Raw genomic sequence first — 19,740 nt, forward strand, 5'->3', positions numbered from 1 at the left:
GTGGTCCCACAGAATAAATTAACTCAATCAACTCACTGTGGCGTTATGGTGAAATATAACGTTAGTCGCTCTAACTAGGACAATAATGACCACAAAGTAAACCTCATTCGGTCGGCATCACAAACAGAACACGTACTAAGTGTCTGCCAACCGCGTTAACTGACTCTCAGTCGAATGCGTCGTCGTTGCTCGTAGTGAGTGCCACCGCAATAATGGCGGCGCTGCTAGATCGCACTAAGCGGTCACCAGATTCGTCTATATCGAGCGTAATCTTTTCTTGTTAAATGTCTGGTGTAATCAGTAACGCTGGTGTTGCCATTTCTACTCTCCAGGGTGCATCTTCTGACTAAACTGGGGTTGTTTAGCAGGTTTCTAACTAGAACACATGTTGCAGCTTTGTGTGAGTGACGGTTAGAAAGCTCTTAACCGGCTTCAGATGGTGGTTTTGGATCCTTGCTCCCCTGAGACTGACATGGATACACACACGTGTGGGGCATTAACTGATACACAAAGCAAACAGATACAGTAGACTGGGAAAAAAGGCCTCTCATCTCCAGTAAAAGCCCCCCCACCACAAACCCAAACACACACACACACACACACACACACACACACACACACACACACACACACACACACACACCCACACACACACACACACCCACACACACACACACACACACACACACCCACACACACACACACACTCTCTCTCATCTGTGCAGCCAGCCTTACTGTCCATCTATAAACATCCCAAGTCTCTGACAGGGCTGTCAGCGTGCACCACCACAGGTGGGGGAGGGAAGGAAAATGAGAGGGACAGAGGAAGAGAGAGAGAGTTTGCTATGAGAGAGGATATTCGAGCGTGCAAATTCATAGAGTGGTTGAAGAGAGGAGGACAAAGAGAAGAACGAGGAGAAATGAGTAGGAGGAGGATTCTCCTTATGGAAAAAACAGAATGGAAGCGCTGCATAAAGAAACATGAGTATGGTTGGAGGGCTTCAAGAACAACATATTTTCCATTTTGCTTCTGTTTTTTGTGTTTTTCCCCCAAAGGACAGGGGCTCCCAGTTGGAGCTACAATCCACAGCTTACATGTAGAAATGTGTTTTTACACTAAATAACATGTTTGTTTTTTTACATGTTTTCACATGATGACATTCTCTCTGTGCATTGGGGGCTTTATCTTTCTGTCCTACTTTCATACATGATGCAATACAGGGAACCCTGCTGCAAATCAGTTTGAAAGAAGAAAAGAAAAAAAACAGTGAAATTCCAGTTCATTCAAATCCTGGATGGAGGGTGCATGGACTCTGTACTTTCGCACATAAGCGCACACACACTCACACACACTCACACACACACAGAGCAGTGTGTTGAAGAGGATTAACGCAGGGCTTGAATTTCAACAGAAAGAATCCCTGTCTACAAGCGCTACGGAGCAAATCTAGCTTTAGAAACGTTCCTCATCCCAGAGCATCCTGGTACAATAAGAGGCCCGACTTAAAATCCTGCAAATTGAAACATGTTCATTTATTAGGATGCAGGGGCACATTTGCAGCTGGAAAATCAGCTCCTGAATCAAAACAAGCTGTTTTCATACACCGTTTGCAGCTATACCTACAAAAAGTAATGTACTGTAATTCGTATATATGTCCCAGGAAGTCAGTTTGTATGTTATTCACGTAATCGCAAACCAGTAAGTGTAAAGAGTGACAAGCGCCGCGTTGGGAGCAGGTCGGGGTGGATGGTTGAGTTAAAAAACACCAGACTTTCACCCAGGAGACCGGTGTTTGTACCGCGTGTGAAACCGAGGTCAACGTTGATTTATTGTCAAGCAACTTCCGTTCTTCAGTAACGCCACTTCTGGAGTTATTTTAACCCAGACCACGATGTTTTCCTACCGTAAGACTGCTACTAACAGCTAACGCGCTTTTATTTGCTTCAATCACTGAACTCAACCGGGGTATATTTGGGACAGGCATCTATATGGGACGGGCCTATAATTCCTTTCGCACAAAATTCATGCTCAGCAAAGATGGGAAATACTACCAAATTGATTGTTTAAACCAGTATAAATATTAATGGTTTAAAAATTAGGCTATTGAATAACATATGAATTATGAATCATTCATTTGATCTAGCTCCGAGACCGTTAAAAACACTTGTTTTACGGCATCAGCATACCGACACAACACCTCTCTTTATCCTGTTTAAACCCAGCTAGCTGCCCGTAATCGACGAGCCGGCCCGCCTAAAAAGGAAAAGGGGTGAAAACTGAACGGAGAAAGGTGGGGAGACCTTTATTTTGTTGTGGAATTTACATGATAGTATTCACAATTTGGATTAATTCGATGAAAAAACGTTTTGATTCTGTTGATTGGTGAACCCTTACGGACAAAAGGAATAGAAATAATTGAGGAATGGACACATTCAGACTTTATGACCGCTTCAAAAGGTAGGAAAAAATGAGTCGCAGCTTTTTATTCATCTCTCTTGTTTACCTGTTGTTTTTAAACCAATCTAACAATGTGGAACATGTCCATATTGACAAAAGTTGTGTTTATTTGTCAAAATGTGTAGCCTTACCCGGCGAGTAAAAGAGACTCAGCGTCTAATTGGGGCTCGGCTTTTAATCAAAGTTTTACGGTAAGTAGTTTTGTTGCCTAAACCTAACGAAGTTGTTTCCTGTGAAGACGGGAAGTTTATTTTGAAAAGACTGTGTGCATGTAACGAGCTGAAAATAACACGTGTTGCTGGACGTTCGTAGGAAAACACACGAAAAATAAGGAACCACTTTTCGCTGGATATCGTACAAACCGTTGTATGAGGATACATTGATCAAAGGCAACATCTGCATGGAAAACACAGATGCAAAACTCTTACTAAACAAATGTGAAGACCGTGCGTTTCAGGGTCCGTATGCACTTTGGGGAAAAATGTCAGAAAATTGGGAATGCAAAGAATTCCACTTGTTCGAGATGTGTCTGCAGGCTAGCGTGTATCTGGGAATACCAATTGGAATGCACATATCTGCAGGAATGTCCACTGATATCCCGCAATGTGTAAATGTTTGTTCGTGAGTGAGCTTTAGAAAAAAAGGGAGTGTGTGTGTGTGTGTGTGTGTGTGTATGTGTGTGTTAGAGAGAAAATAAGTAGCCGTCTTCTTCTGCCTTTGTATGAATCTTAAGTAGTCCCATGTCGAGGGAGGCTTTGTCCGCCGTCACCGTCGGGGGGCACGTCCTCCAACTTTTCCCCTCACTTCCTTTTGGTGCAACATTTATCATTCTCCCCCCCGACGAACAATCATCCTACAACATGGACTAGCATCTAGCGCACAATAAACTACCACCCCACAACCCCCCCCCCCCCTCTCGCCCTGTTTCTGGTTGCTGGGATACCTTTCATCCAGCGGGACAGCTTGTCAACAACATCATCACTTACTTAGAAACTCCCAACCTTCACTTTGACTTGCTTTGGTCCAGCAGAACCTCATTAAAAAAAATACTGCTGCATCTTGTTTTTCAAAATAAAGCTTCTTTTTTTTTTGCCTTTTATGTTGCATCCAAAACACTTAAATAAAACCTCCAAGTCTGGCTCTGCGATGCATCCTTAAAAGAACAGCTGAAGTGGTACAACCTTCTAATTTGCAAGAGAAATTCCCCCTCGGGGCAAATATAGCATTATCCAGCTCTGCTAACCAACTAAGATTCACAATATTTTATCCTGGCATTATATTGTGCTGGTGTTAGGGAGCTACCCTGAGGCCTGTTTCATAGAAAGACTGAGTCACTCGCCACATCTCCCCCCTTCTTTCTCTCTCTCGAAGGGTAAACAGGTGCATTAGTAAGAAGTGCTGGAGGTTGACTAAGTGCATACAAACATCGATTCACATTCATTTCATCTAACAACACTACATGCACATAAACCTCCTACTTCCTCTTCACTGAGTCCGGCACAAGCATACATTATCTCCACAGTTCATCAAAGTATTCTGAAAACAACCTGTTTCTTTCTGTTTCGTTGCCGGCCAAACCTTTTTCTTTTTTAACTGCCCTTTCATTTTCTGTAACTCAAGCACATAATAGGGCCCGGCCTTGTTTGGCCTTTTGCGCCTATCCCTTTCAGCTGACCGGTCTGCACCACTTATTCCGCTTATTATGAACGCTGACAGCAGATTATTTTGCTTACTGCACCCGAATTCTCCGTCCTCTATGTAGATCGAATCCAACAAACATGGGGACAGAGAGAGACAAAAGACAAAGTTGACAAAAGAGACAAACAGAGATAGGGAGTCCGAAATGAAAAAAAGGGGGAAGAAGGAACCACGAAAAAGAAAAAAAAGGTGGAGAAGAGGTAGAACTGCAAAGGCTCAAAAACCCTTTAAATGACTGTGTTTTGTCAGGGAAATAAAGAGCAGCCAACAGCGGCAGCAGCAACATACCAGCACAGTGAACGAGAATGCAAATCAGCCCTGATGCAAATGTCATACGTCTTCAGGGGTGAAACAGACTGTCTTTATACCAACCACCCCCCGCCCCCCAACACAACACACTTCTCTCTGTGCTACCAGAACCCCCGATTCTCCTCCACGGCTGCACTGAAACACAAAAACACTTCCAGGAGACAACCTTGTGCAGAGCGAGAGTGTAATCACAAGAGGCAACATCATCTTCTTACTTCACACCACACAAAGGGACACAGAGAGAGTACAGTGGGGCTCTTTCTTCACACAAACGCAACACAAACACACTTTTCAAAAAAGATAAACCACTTACTTGTCGGTCATGGCGTCGGCGAGCGAATACTGATTCATTTAAACTCCTTCTCACTTGTCTTCACACGGTTGGAAATGGGTTGCGGAGGGAGAGGCCCAGGGCAAACGTCACAAGACCAGTCTACAAGACAGAATCACAATCTGTATGAGAAATACTTATTGATCCCTAAGGGGAAATTGGGACGTCACAGTTGCTCTTACATAAAAGTATAAAGAAATATAAGAAAAATTTAAATAAAGGAGTAGGTAACATGTAAATGATGTACAATTAATAACAATATAGGTAGAGAAATATAAATAAATAATGAAAATAAGAAATGAGAAATGTAAGAAATATGTAAAAATGTGCATCAAACTGCATACAACATATAACTACTGTGTAAATAAGTAAATACAAAATGCTGGGAAGTGGGATAAGTGTTACAAAATAAAAATGTAAGAATAAGAGAGGGGAAAAGCAACACGAGTAAATCATTCATTCACACCTTCAATAGGTAGACAAGATAATATCAATAACTCATGGAAAATGACTTTAACTTTATAGTTACACAACTAACAAACTATTTTCATTATCAATTAAGTGTCTATAAAATGTCCGAAAATAGAGAAAAATGCTACATGTCACAACTAAAGGCGATGTATTCAAACAGCTTGTTTTATTCAACCGACAGTCTAAAACGACAAAGAAAAAACATCAAATCCCCTCATGTGAGAAGCAGGACCAGGCGATTAGGCCTGCAACCAACGGTTATTTTCATCGTTGAATAATCTGTCCATTATTTTCTCGATTAGTTATTTGGTCTACAAAATGTAAAAAAAAAATTGTGAAAAATGTGGATCAGTGTTTCCCATAAAGCCCAAGATGACGTCTTCAAATGTCTCGTTTGTCCACAACTCAAAGATAATCAGTTTACTGTCATAGAGGAGAAAAACCAGATCATAATCACATTTAAGAAGCGGGAATTGGAAAATGTTGACTATTATTAAAAAATTACTTAAACCGATTAATCGATTACTGAAATAGTTGGTGATTAATTTAATAGTTGACAGCTGATCGATTAATTGTCGTAGCTCTACAGTAGATAGACAAGATAATATCAATAACACATGGAAATGGCTTTAACTTTATAGATACATAATGTAATGCTGCAACTATTTTCATTATCTTGTTTTGTCTATATAATGTGGATATAAAGTGGAATATTAATTGATGTATCTTATATAATACAACAAAACGTTAAAATCTCTTAAACTCATGTAAACCACAGACATTATTTAAGGCAAACAACTAAAGCACTCTATATGCCCCTTATTAATAAAAGTCTTTCTAAATGGCAATTTAGTTCTAATTTTAAGTATTTTTTTTTATTATCATGAATTATGTACATTATTTTGTTCCATATGTATGTAGGTCAAGTAGCGATATGATTCAAGGCTCTCTGATGAGAAACAAATACTTTATAAAACAATCCGATCACTTCTACTGTGACGGCTACTGCAGGTCTGTCAGAGACAAAAAGAAACCCCCTGAACAGGAACAGCCAGCGTCCAGGCTACAGGACTACAGCTAACTTTGCAGACACGCTTCACTTACTCACAATTAGCCCTAGCAATGCCCCGATTCTCTTCAACTTTCTGGGGGATACTGTTACCATGGTTACCAAGGCAGCAGACCAGCCAGCTAAGCTAGCATAAACAGAGTGCACCCAGAAATCCTCCAGACAGTATTGAATCCAATCGCTGATGAAGAATGCGTTGTGTGACTGAGGAGCAATGATGTTTTGGAGCTGTTTTACATCAAAGCTTGCATAATCCATAAATCATCACTAATAAAAGGATTATACAAGAGGGTGTAACAAATGCCATCATTTAAGAAGAAATCTATTACCACACCTCTGCTAATAGATGCATACTTGGGAATGCACATAAATCAGCAGCTGTTCACTGCCAGCATTCAGATTTGGAAATTTTAATGAGGCGATGAGACGAGGCACATCCTGTGACCTGCAGGCTCCAAAAACCTGGCATTAGCTCTTCAGCTTATCTGCCTTTAAAAAGATTACGATAGCAGTGCATTAGATTCATAGATTAGATCCGGTTATGCTGTCATAACACAGATTGTGACCTGCCAGAGTGGGATTTACGTTCCGTAAGCAGATAAAGGTTAGAGATACCAATTCACAGTCAATAATAGACTCGACGCAGAAAAGGAAAGCTTTTAAATCGTGTTTTACCGCAGAAATATGATTTCAGTTAATAATCCAACACTGATTAACCAAAGAGGACTTAATGGTTTTATCACTGTCAGCTACAACTGCAGGGAGACAGAAGAGTTGAGGGTAAACCCCCAGCCAATCCTATCTGCCCCCAAACCCAGACAGACAGCCATCAGCCCCAGAGCCAGCCAGCGGCGGTCCGTCTGCGTGGGGATCTCGGCTCCAGACGTGACTCCTTTTCCCCGCTTTCCTTTCACCTTTTCCCACACCTCTGACCTCTGCACATTGTGTCTGCAAGACCTCTCTCTTTACCTGTCAAGTCTGTCTCTCTTTTTTCCCTGTCTAATGGCAGCTCATTGAACTTGTGTCTGTCTTCAGTGCAGAAACGGGCATTAGCTGTATACGCCCCAAGTAATCTCCGGTAATCAATTAAATTCCATTTCCTCTGGTCTCTCAGCCACTGTGTTTATGGGGAATATTTTTATAAGAGGAGAGACTCCAACATAGGGCTGGCTGAGCGGTATCGCTTAAAAATAATATCTCAATATTTTTAGGCTGCATCACGATATACAAAATGTATCTCAATATTATCATATTTTCTCTAAAATAACATAACTGTTTGATTTAACCCGTTGATGCATACGATCATACCAGCCCGATCATTCTAGTTAACTAATCTGAACACTCTGAAGTGGTGTACTACTCTATTCTTATTAAGTCCGACTATTTATTCATTTATTTGACCTCTGACCTGTGAGTCTCATACCAGCAGCATAAAAAAAATTAGGTCAATTAATATTTGTACTCCATGTTGGTGATATAGTCATTTATTACATCCCACATAGAACAAGCCGCAATACGTCGAGTATATTCGATATATTGCCCACCCCTACTCCGACATCGCAGATACCTTCGGAGAAATGTGTCTAAATTGGGGTGATGGTGCTGCTGCCAAATTTTGTCTTATTCTATTATTCTTTGTTGAGTTAAAAAAGAGGCTGCACCGGAATGTTATGTATTAAATGTCACAGCATTTCTCTCGAGAAGCACAATACGTTTCTTACATTTCCTTACACTACTGAATTGTTGAAATATGCAACAGTCCATGCTTTTGCACAATGTGGCAATCCACTGAAAAATGTCCCATGCTCGCCAATGCATGCTGTTGTGATGATGTATGTGGTGTTTTCCTGCAAAAGCCGGGAGTTCCTTACCCAGAGCCCAAAATTAAACTCCCGCCTTCTCACGCAAACAATGATACAGTGGCCTGGATGCTGGCGCTCAACACAATACTTGATGCGGGAGAACAATAAAGAACAGTCAAGAAATCTGCAGCTGGTGGTTTACAAAAAGGTCACGTGAATGACAACGAGTGGAGGGCTGAGATAGAGATGTACTCAGAGCCACGTGTTAGCTAGCTGTGATCTACCTGAGCCCGACACTCACAAACAATTAAATCAAGTCTCTCTTTCCAAGTGTTTCAATGCCCAGTTAAAGAGAACAACTTGTGGCATGGTAAAGGAAAATCTGAAATGTCCAAGCTGGGAGAGCAATGCCAGTCCTTCCCCTCTCTGAGGGTGATTTATGAACTCCTGACAGCAGCCAGCCAGGGGAACACAAACTGTTTTCCACATCTGAAGCTGGGCAGACTCTGCGATTTTTGTTCATTTCAATCAGCCTTTCTGCACAGCCAGAACCTGCGACTTTTATGCTCAAAAACCTGCCACGACTTGGCTGACGTAAGCACAGAATTCCTGGTTGGTTATGTCTACTGACAATTGCAATAAAGTTTATTAAAACAAGATGGCTGCATCCTCAATGTTGACAAAAAGAGAGAAAAAGGCAGTGATACTTTGTGCAATTCTTTTCGAAAAAAAAAGGACAAATGTGGAGCCGCAGATGTCTGGAAGATGCAGACAATATTGTCTAAATTCAATTTAATATCACAGCAGTCTCAGCCACGATATGTAAAATGCTACTCCGGTAATATTAAAACCCGCTCACCTGCAGTTTGGAGCAGATTATTTGACAGCAGCCATGAGGGAAATCGGACCGAGGAACTGCTCAAATTGAAAGCCCAGAATTTCTTTCATGCCAGAAATCCATCTGATCGTTAATCAGGCGTTGTGTTCCTCCGACTTCATGCCAAACGACAACCAATCTGGCAGAAATTCAGCCCTTTTTAAAAATTAGTCATTCAGGCCGAATCCATAGTCTCTGTGCGACTTTACTGGGAACAAAACAGTACACAACGATGACAATACTACCCCTTTTCTCTTCTTTAAACATTTCAAATCTTAGCTCATAAAAGTGAAGCAAAAAGCGGCTGATCCAAGTGAAATGCTCGGGCATTTATTTCCTCAAGCACAGTGCCACTCACTGCATCATGACAAACATGCCATCCACCACAACACTGAATTATTTACCTCCCAATTGCGATTTGGGTAAAAATAGCATGTGCTCTGCTGTACTGGAGACTCTCCCCACTGCACATAGTGAGCATAAAAACATATCTGGTTGCTATGGCAGAGGAACAAGGTGTTGACATCGTTGAGACGCCAGCAGTCAACAGCAGTGGCGTCCACATTGACATGAATCTTACCATAATCTGAGAGGGAAGATCCTGCAGGTTGAGAGACAAGAAGAAGAAGAATGCTGAAAGAGAGGCTCTGCAGTCACACTGTTATTACTGGGGAAAGTCAGCGATGGTTTTGCATGACAGATGAAAAATAGAATATGGTCATCCAGCACGAGTCTGTCACCTCCTCCCTCTCTGCTCCCCTGGTCATGCTCCTTCTCTCTTACCCTGCTCCGGTCTCCCCCTGCCTCTCTCTCTATCTCTCTATCTTGCACGATAAACACTGCAACGGGTGGAGAGATAGTGCTCGCGTTAAAGGGCTGTTTCACTTTAACGCATGTCAGTGGCAGACTGTGTCCGTCTAGAGTGTGTAACAAAAACGCCCAGGTTCGCCTTTCCCCCTGTCACAGCAAGTCAAACGTTGCTCGCCAGTGGAGACGCAGAGATCGCGCCTCTGGAAAGCGTCAATGCACACAATTGCTGAGGAGGGGGAGGGGGATTTTGGGGTGGCGGGTGAGGGGAAGAAAGACGGGGGGGTGGGGCTGAGGTTAGGGTAGTGTGCATCTGCGTCTATTGTTGTGGGGACTATTTTTTGTGAATGGGAATTACAGGTCCAGCTGCTGCGCTCTCTCAGCACTGTATTTAGCCCTGGGTGGTATACACTTAACTGACAGTTTATTATGTACACCTAACAATGCAGTCTATTACAGTTTCAACTAGAGTTGCATTGACTAATTGATTAGTTGTCAACTATTAAATTAATCATCAATTATTTTGATAATCGATTAATTGGTTTGAGTAATTTTTTTAAGAAGAAAAAGTCAAAATTCTCTGATTCCAGCTTCTTAAATGGGAATATGTTCTGGTTTCTTTACTCCTCTATGACGGTAAACTAAATATCTCTGAGTTTTGGACAAAAAAAAGACATTTGAAGAAGTCATCTTGAGCTTTGGGAAACACTGATCAATCACCAATTTCTGATATTTTATAGACCAAAAAACTAATTGATTAATTGAGGAAAATTAGGGGTGTAAGAAAATATCGATACACATCAGTATCGCGATTTTATGTTTTGCGATACTGTATCGAGTCTCCAAACGCTTTTAATTAACCTCTTAAAAATCTAGCGGCAGGATTGGATCTTTCGGAGGTTGGAGTGGGCTCAGTTCTAAAGCTAGAGTGAAGATATTGGCATATGAAACTAAAAGACCTGAGGAATCCAATGGTACCAACCATGTCAAATTTACGAATGAAAATGGGTTCTATGGGTAACCACGAGTTTCCCCTTTACAGACATGCCCACTTTATGATGAAAATAACCGTTAGTTGCAGCCCTAGCTCCAACAAAAACATTAGAACCCTAGAAGGTGTGATTTATGTCATGGCTGTTGCATTGGTATTGCCTAGCTGTACCTAATAAACTGTCAACACACACAGTTAAACTGTAAAGACAGTTTGCTAACCTCAGGCAATGGATTGTTGATGGTAGGACTTATTTCTCATGCAAACACTTAACAAATCAAACAGATAAACGGGAAACTGATTCAAATCTCCCTGTCTGTCACGCAACATCGTCTCCATGCAAAAACTACCACCTATAAAACAAATGCTGCTGAAAGTTGCACAGAGACAGGGAGCACCTTGTCCACTGGGCTGTGTCACACACGGTGATATCCTCCTCCACAGCAACAGAATGTACTGTATGTCCAACTCTCCCCTCTCCATTCCCTTCCAGCTCCCTGCTCTCAGCAGCAACACAACGCCCGGGAACCTTTTCAAAACATCAAGTAAAGCTGTCAGTAGCGCTGCAGCAACGCATCAGTAAGCTTCCTGCACTCTCAGCAAAAAGCTTAGTCATAGCTTTGGGGGGTGCAGCATCTTGGGAATCTTCATGAATATACACGACTGCTGTGCTGTGGAAGCTAACACTAGAACTACTTTTGATCATTGAAAAGATTTAAAGGGTGTGGACCGTTCCTCACCTGTATTGTTATCTAACAAAGAAATACAGGAAACCGAGGCTTAACGTCGAGTGTTTGTCTTCTTTGTATCAGCTGATTTGAAGCAAATCATGAGACAATTTTGCTGAGACATCTCTGGAATGCAGCTACGCATTATGCACGGCCAGTAACACACAGGCGCACACATGAAGCGCCTGCACATGCCCACTGTCTGACGCTGATATGGAGCCAGATGCTTCGCCAGTAGGAAATTATTCCAGCCTGAGGGGTGTTAGGGGGATACTAGGGTGTGGCAGCGGAGCTTTGGATGCATTTCGAAAGGAGGTGGGGGGGTTGCCCCAGATGTCTGCTTCATAGAGCCAGCACAGCACACCTCAACCTCACAGACTGGCCCCCTGACCTCTGCCCTTTAACTCCTGCAGGACCAAAACAATGAGGTTGCTGCAGGTCATACATCAAAATTGCCCACCTTGTTTTGTAAATGGCTCTTATGAAACTGTTGTCATGTGCATCTTTCAGCATGCAGTGCGTATGATTTGGATTTGGGGGACACGCAAACTCGACATCAGAAAACTAGCGGCGACGAAGGCCGCCTGTTGCGTCGCCTTTGTCGTGGCCGACAAGCTGCACCCGAACACACCGCAAAGACGACGGCCAGTTAGCACATACATTCTGCGCCTGCGTGAGAGGAAATAACTCTCCACACCAGCAGGTCGCGGTAGTCTGTATTCATCATTAAAAAAAAAACAGAAGACCGAGGACGGCGGATATACAAGCCGTTGTTATGACATGTACATGAAACAAAGCGGCGTTTGGCAACCATTTTCACACCACTGAGCTTTATTCCAGATGGCCGTGTCGTTGTGAAGATATCAGTGTTTTGGAACGATCAGATGAGATGAAGATGAAAATTGGTGTCAGGGGCCAGGCCTTAAAAGTCTGGTTTGCTGACTCCACTGCCAGCAGATTGCTAGAAGATCATTCGATTTCTAATGAGCAGGAGGGAACAATGAGGGGGTCGTGTGTGTTTGTCACCTTCTACATTGACCTCCACAGCAGGAGGTGAAGTGTTACTGCCCAGATCGTTTGCAGGTATTCCAGCCTTTTCTATCAGAGCAGACTGGCTGACGACCAAACCCAGCAGAGGGGACGATGAGAAGAAAGCCTCGTGAATGGTCCCCCTCATATCCATGAAGACTTTATTCAATTACCTGACAGTCAGTCACTGTAGGAATGTAAAGAAACGTGACGTCTCCTAAAAGTCTCCTTTGAGGTGGTCGAATAATTGCATTCGGACACATAATGTGTGCTCAATGTGAGCTCCTATATGCAAAGCTGGAAGCGTCCCAGTAAGAACCGATTCCTCCCACCTTTTAACAAGAGAGAAATCTGACAAACAGCCAAGACTTGCTCTGAAAAACCAAACAAGGCATCCAAGTAAATAACCCCTGGCATCCAAAACAAGTGCCATTTCTGCACAAAGTTCAAGTTTAACAACAAAGCTCTCTTTCAGCTCCCATTTCCCACCCATTTGAAATTGATTATTGATAGAAGAAATGGACTCTAAAGACGACGGGTGTGCGTGCTCATGTGTGGTTATCATTAACAAGCAAGAGCGTTCTGTGTAATTTCATTTAGCACATGTGAATCCTGTGCTTCCAATGAATGTGGGAAAAAAAGACAAGGATAGTTCAGTTTCTTCACTAATAGAATTTAAACAAATCAAACACAGACACGCACGTGTGTAAAAATAGACAAACTAGCTTTCCTGAGACGGGAGGTCCTGGGAAAGCAACATGTGTGCAAAGATTTCCTCCCATAAAAAGCAGGTAAGTCTAGAAGTTTACAATACTATGCACTGCAGAGAAAATAATACATCCACCATATTTGCCCTTCTTTCCAGTGGCAAATCCAAAATGTGCAGGCCTCAATGACAACCTTACAGCGCAAACAAAACCTCTAACCTGAGGGGGAAAGTCAGTGTGACAGACAGAAATGTCTACGCCTCTCAGCGGCACGCAGCCACTGGTTTAATGATTTGTCTGCCGCTAGTGAATGATCGCACAGCAATATCCTGTTCTGGCTAGTTCTCCCCCCCACCTCCCGAGGGTCTGGCTGACATGATTCTGGCTCGCCCCGGTGCCACTGAAGCGCCAGCCAGCCCATCATATTGACAAGATCCGGGTGGCTGCCCCCCGTGCCTGATGCGACCCGGCCGAGGACCTGTGGAATCAAACTCGATGAGGCAGAAGAATTACTTATTGAGGCCGCGAGGGAAGGGATGTCATAACCCGTGTGTTCTGCTTTAGACGAGGGGCGGTTAATGTCACTAACGAAGTAGCAGAAAATAGATTTAGAAACTGCAACAGCTGTATTTAAAAGGGGGAAACTAAATAGCTGGCATGTTTCAAAATTACACAGTGCTCATGCAATATAAGCCTGTATATAATGTGAGGGGCGTTTCTTTACTCTGAAGTGAGGAGTCATTTCCTTTGAGCATATTTGAAATGTTAAAGAGCATGTGGTAGAGACTAGAGCTGCAACGATGAATCAATTAGTTGTCAACTATCAAATTAATCACCAACTATTTTGCTAATCGATTAATCTGTTTGAGCGTTTTCTTAAAAGGTCCCATATTGTAAAAAGTGAGATTTTCATGTCTTTTACATTATAAAGCAGGTTTAAGTGCTTTATAAATACTGTTAAACTATCAAAACGCTCAATATACGGAGAAGTACACACAGCCCATAGTCAGAAATTGTGCGTTTGAAACAAGCCATTAGGATTTCTGTCCATTTGGATGTCACAAATATACAATATTTAGACCATAAAACTTTTTTAAACGTAAACATTCTAAATGTGTCCCAGTTTATTTCCTGTTGCAGTGAATGTAAATAACATCAGCTGACAGGAAGTAAACATGGACCCAAACTGTTGCCTAGCCACGCAATTCCGTTACAATTCCGTTGAAATGCACTAAAACGGAGCGTTTCAGACAGAGGGTAAATACAGGTATATTCAAGCAGACAGTACGAGGAAAATAAAGGATTTTTTTAACATTACAGCATGTAAACATGTTTTAGTAGAAACACAAAATACAAGTATGAACCTGAAAATGAGCACGATATGGGACCTTTAAACAATGTATCATCCTCGCATTGGTCCGATTCAGGAACCGGACCTTTAGGTGTTAACCTGACCTGAATTATACTGCATGGAGCCAGGAGAGTCACACACAGACACAGGACTTCACTTAGCTAAGGCCAGAGGGCAAATGAAGAGACAGAAAACAGCTCCATAACTTCTCACTACTCCCTCCGGTCCACACAGCCAGACATGCATGCAGGTGAAAGGTTTACGGTCATCCACTGATGAGCTGCAGCTGCACTGGACTGCCCTCCTGTCTGTCTGTCTGTCTGTCTGTCTGGGCACAAGATGCCTTCAAGGCTGAAGAACTACAAAAACACATCATGCTGCAGAGGTTTTAATTCAACTCCTGCTCCTGCTCCAGCCAGTCTTCATATATATAAAGTGTGGTGACAACATGGTGCTTCAGTGCTGTCAATAAAAAGCCTTTTGTTGTTGCAGTGAAAGAGCACCGTTGATTTATGCATGCCAAGAGTAGAAACCCCTGAGTGACCTCTGGCTGCCAGGATGGCATCTTGAAAGTGCAAGGAGAGTTTAGTCTTTAAAAAGATGTGTGTGTGTGTGTGTGTGTGTGTGTGTGTGTGTGTGTGTGTGTGTGTGTGTGTGTGTGTGTGTGAGAGAGATATTATACTCAGGAGGTATTCTGCGCTTCAAGGACAGAGACAGAGAGAGTTGCTGCAACAAGTCCTCCGCTAACTATCTTATTATTTAACGTTGGGCTTTAAAACAACGTGGTAAGTGTTGTTAAAGTTATATGCGCGGTCGAAACAAGTAGGAACAAATACAAAAAAAAACTGAATTGTACCGCTGGGTTTCTCTTCTTTAGTGTCTCCGTGGGGGTTTCAGTGCAACAAGTGCAGCTGAGCTCGCAGTCCGTGGAGACAGCCCGCATGAACACCAGCAGCGGCTCAAATAAGTCAGCAGTTTTAAACCGGAGAGCTACTAAGCTAGCAGCTCGCTAAACTAAACTACGCGCTGAAAGTATTCAATGTATGTTGCGACTCACCGTGGGAATGTTCTCCTCTTTGTCCCGGTGGGTACGGAGATGAGTCGGTGCAGCGTGACAAAGTTTGGTCCGTGTGTCTCTCTCTCTCTCTCTCAGCTCAGCATGGCGGCTGCTGGACCAGAGACTGATTCAAACCTCTCCGGGCTGTGAGACCAGCACACAGGGAGGAGGGAGCAGAGGGAGGCGGTGGTGGTGAGAGACCCAGTGGTCGGAGAAGTAACGTTAGTCGGAGTAAAGCAAAAGCAACGTCAAAATACTCGTGAAGGTCCTGCATTCAAAACTTTACTTAAACCTGCAGTAGGCAGTATATTTTTGGCATCATTGGGCAAAACACTTGAATTTCAATATGCTGAAAGGTTATTATGGAATTTTTGCCCAATGATACCAAAAGCATTCAGCCTGCTGAAGCTTTACGGTATTTTTTTTTTTACATCTCATAAACACAAAATAATGCACGTTAATAATCTTTTTTTTTTTTTTTTACTGGCTTTTTTTGGTACATGTTCTTGATTTTACCTTGTCCCCAGTGCAAAGTCATGCACTTCTACAAGAAGTACAGTATAAGCCATAAAATTAAAAAATACTCAAAATATTCTTTAATTTTTCATTTATGGTTATGAATGGTTAAAATTAGGTTAAAAAAACGACTGCAATTCCATTGAGAGACCATTTTCAGGAAGTTATTTTTTTGGTAGGGAACTCAAAGGAGTAAAGTAGGGTGAACATAAACTTTCACTTAAACCTGCAGTAGGCAGAATGTTTTTGGCATCATTGGGCAAAATTCCATAATAACCTTTCAGCATATTGTAATTCAAGTGTTCTGAGAGATAACTAGACTTCTGCTCCTCCTCATGGCTCTATTTTCCGGGTTTACACAATCTAGCCGTTGACGGAAGACTTCTACCAATCACAGGTCTTTTCAGAGAGAGATAGCATTCCTATTGGCTGTGCTCCGGCTGGTGGGCGGTGCTTGGTATATTTCCTCAACTGATCTCAACATGGCTGCCGGGTCACAAACTTTCTCATTTTACAGCTAAACAGTACACTACAAGATGTTTCTGAAAACATTTGTGGAGAGAAATAGGCATTACAGTAACAGAATATTGATTCATATTTGATCTGCGCTGTCTAGTTTGACCGTTTGATCGGAGTTTGCGAATGATTGACAGCTGCTCAGAGACGGCAGGCTCCAGCTCAGCTCTGATTGGTTGTTTTCCTCCGGCCTCTGAAATCTTGCAGATGTCGTTAGGAGCACCGGAGGTCACAGAGGCACATGATTTTTTCAGATTGGCTGTCTCGTGCACTGCTGTCAGGATATAGTGACCGTTTTATAAAAATAACTTTTTAAATCATATTTGCTCCATTTCTACCCACTGCTAATTTAAATAACGATAAAAGTAGAGTAAGTATTAGCATCAAATGTAGGCTAGGCCAGGGGTTTTCTAAGTAGGGTCCCCAGCGAGGGGTTCCAAGGGGTCCCCAGCAAAAAAGGGGAATCATTTATTTCCACTATAATTCCATCCAGTAACACAATGACAGAAAGTAGGCTATGACTATTTTGGTCATGGGTTTCATTCACTTTCTATAATAAAACATCTAAAAACAAAAAAGTCCTATCAGATGGGGGACAAAATCTTATCAAATAGGGGTCTGTCCGTGGTTTATTTTTTCTATTTGTGTCAGTTTATGGGTCCTTGATGTGAAAAAGTTTGGGAACCACTGGGCTAGGCTATAAGTAAGCTAAAAGTACTCATTATGCAGAATAGTCCATTTCAGAAAAATATGATATGTAATAGATTATAATCATTTATGCATTAATGTGTTTATCACTTTAGTGTTGCAGCTGGTAAATATGATATTTATTTTATATAGACCTACTGTTCGGTAGCTTGTGAATCAAAATATAATGCATATATAAAACTGCCAAACACAATTTAAGTAGTAAAATTAAATTAGATCTACCTCCTCCAGCTACAACATTGAAATAGTGTTTATATGATGCATCTGTAGTAATAGTTCAATAATATCAAATGTAATGGTATAACACAACCTTTCTGCATTGTTCTTAAAACGTCTATACTTTTATTATCTTAAATATTGAATGCTGGACTTTTGCAAAGGCTTCCTTTTACAGGCATGTAATTTAGGTGGAGAATACAAATCCCTTATATTAATTCACTCATTCAAACCCCACAAATTTCCAGAAATATGACCAAGGACGTGACCTCGATGACCTCTGTGGTAGCCAGCTACAGTCACCTTAAGCCTTGGCTGTGGGGACTCTAGGGGGGCCAGTGGGGCCAGTTTAAAAGGTCACTGTTGGAGGTCAAAGGTTACACAACATTTTCCTAGAGGAGAAGTGAATCAAAAACACAGTGGAGGAAAGACAGGCTGACCCTTGTGTCATTGTGCAGGGTGGTGGAGGAAGAGGAGGAGGAGGAGGAGGAGGGAGAGGGGCTTTCCATGGCACTGCGGGCCGAATACAATACCATCTTTGAGAAGATAGAACAGCGTCGCAGTCCACCTCTGTGGCTGCTTTGTGGCGTCACTGAATAACAAGGTTACCTGCCCAGTTGACCTGCAATAAGCCTTTTCTTTGCCGTATCCTTAAATATGCCAGTACTCCCAGGCATCATACGCTATACTACAAATTGTTTATTTTCATATCAGCCCCTGGTGATTTGAGAGCTTAGGGGTTGAAGGCTGGCTGGAGTTAAAAGGGGGACGGTAAGTGCTGCCTGAAATGAATACGTAAAGCAGCTGGGTTTATCTTCACTCACTCTGTGACATGTGCTGTTAAGAGAAAACAGGAGACCGAGGAATGCGTGCTGAAACCCAAACGTAATACTGGTGCTCAGATGATTTGTCACCACTTAGACAGATCTGCATTTTTTAAAGATATATTTTGTTGTAGATGTTAAAGAAAAAGGGACAGACAGACACCCACACAGTGAAGCTTATTTTAATACCGCTCTAGATAAGAATATCAGATAAATGGCCAAAATGTAAATGTAACAGGAACAGAGAGTCTCACACACACACACACACACACACACACACATACACACAATAGATGAGAAAGTACTAGAGTTGAGGTGTAGATTTCAAGTGTAAGTATATGATCTTCATGCTGGAGCTCTTCAGACACACCAGTTGGATATATTTAGAGACTCTAGCTGGTGTATCCATGCTACAAGGCAGACCGCAATCATTCACAACACTGGAAGGGCCAGCGCTGGTCTGAGGTCAGTCGAGAGGGGAGTGCGTGTGTGTGTCGACTGGTATACGAGAGAGGATCGACACCACAAGAGTCAGAGGTCAGGGTCCACTCAGATCAAAAGTATATGCAGAAACGTTTTAAATGGAACATTACCCTCTATATGACTTTTAATACAAGATAGATAGATAGATAGATAGATAGATAGATAGATAGATACTGTATAGGTAAATTAAAGAGATATATATCTATATATGTATTTCCGAGTTAAAATAAAGATTAAAATGAAAGAAAAAATAGAAATAAAGTATTCCTGTCTTCCTTGTTTCCCACTGTTGAAGGAATGTAACACACAATCCACAAGATGGACATTTGCTTAAATCCCATTAAATCAAAATAACTCCTGCTGTGGGACAAACATACAGAAGTGGCAAAAGGTAGGAGTTTGGTGTACCTTTTGCCTTCTCACTTGAGTAAATACAACGATATATTTTTTAAGATGAATTATTAGCCCACTCATTCCCCCTAAACCAATCATGTGTAATATAAACTCTTGTCAGGGTGATTTAAGGAAATAACATCATTATTTTGCTTTTAAGAATTACAGGTTGGCCAACACCAGTGTGGTAAAGCAGCACCATCTAGTGGCAAATATTCAAATTCAAATTCAAAAATGTATTGGCATGGGAAACATTTACAACGTTTACATTGTCAGTGCAAGTGTGAAAGAAAAACAAAAATGTACATAAAATAAGTAAAAATCCTCTACAATAAAGACATATAAACAGAGCTGTGTAAGATAAATTGTCTAAATAAAAATGGGTAACTTAAAAATACA

The 19,740-nt window shown here is 41.9% G+C and overlaps 1 protein-coding gene across 7 annotated transcripts in view; it reads right to left on the reverse strand.

Annotated features, from left to right (window-relative positions):
* sema4d (sema domain, immunoglobulin domain (Ig), transmembrane domain (TM) and short cytoplasmic domain, (semaphorin) 4D) overlaps positions 1-15,946 on the reverse strand; it is a 58,415-nt gene extending 42,469 nt beyond the window's left edge. For 2 of the 7 annotated variants that reach the window (XM_037752035.1, XM_037752030.1), the window contains exons 1-2: positions 15,686-15,945; positions 4,779-4,898 (exon numbers count right to left, since the gene is read on the reverse strand). In XM_037752035.1, coding sequence (XP_037607963.1) covers positions 4,779-4,816 — 38 coding nt within the window. In that variant the 5' untranslated portion in view covers positions 4,817-4,898; positions 15,686-15,945. Of the gene's footprint in view, positions 1-4,778; positions 4,899-9,595; positions 9,798-15,685 lie in introns of those variants that run through there. The other 5 variants (XM_037752034.1, XM_037752036.1, XM_037752032.1 and 2 more) reach the window with 5 other exon arrangements.
* Positions 15,947-19,740: the final 3,794 nt, after the last annotated feature.

This window comes from Sebastes umbrosus, chromosome 19, assembly GCF_015220745.1.
Source record: "Sebastes umbrosus isolate fSebUmb1 chromosome 19, fSebUmb1.pri, whole genome shotgun sequence".
NCBI classification, from domain to species: domain Eukaryota; kingdom Metazoa; phylum Chordata; class Actinopteri; order Perciformes; family Sebastidae; genus Sebastes; species Sebastes umbrosus.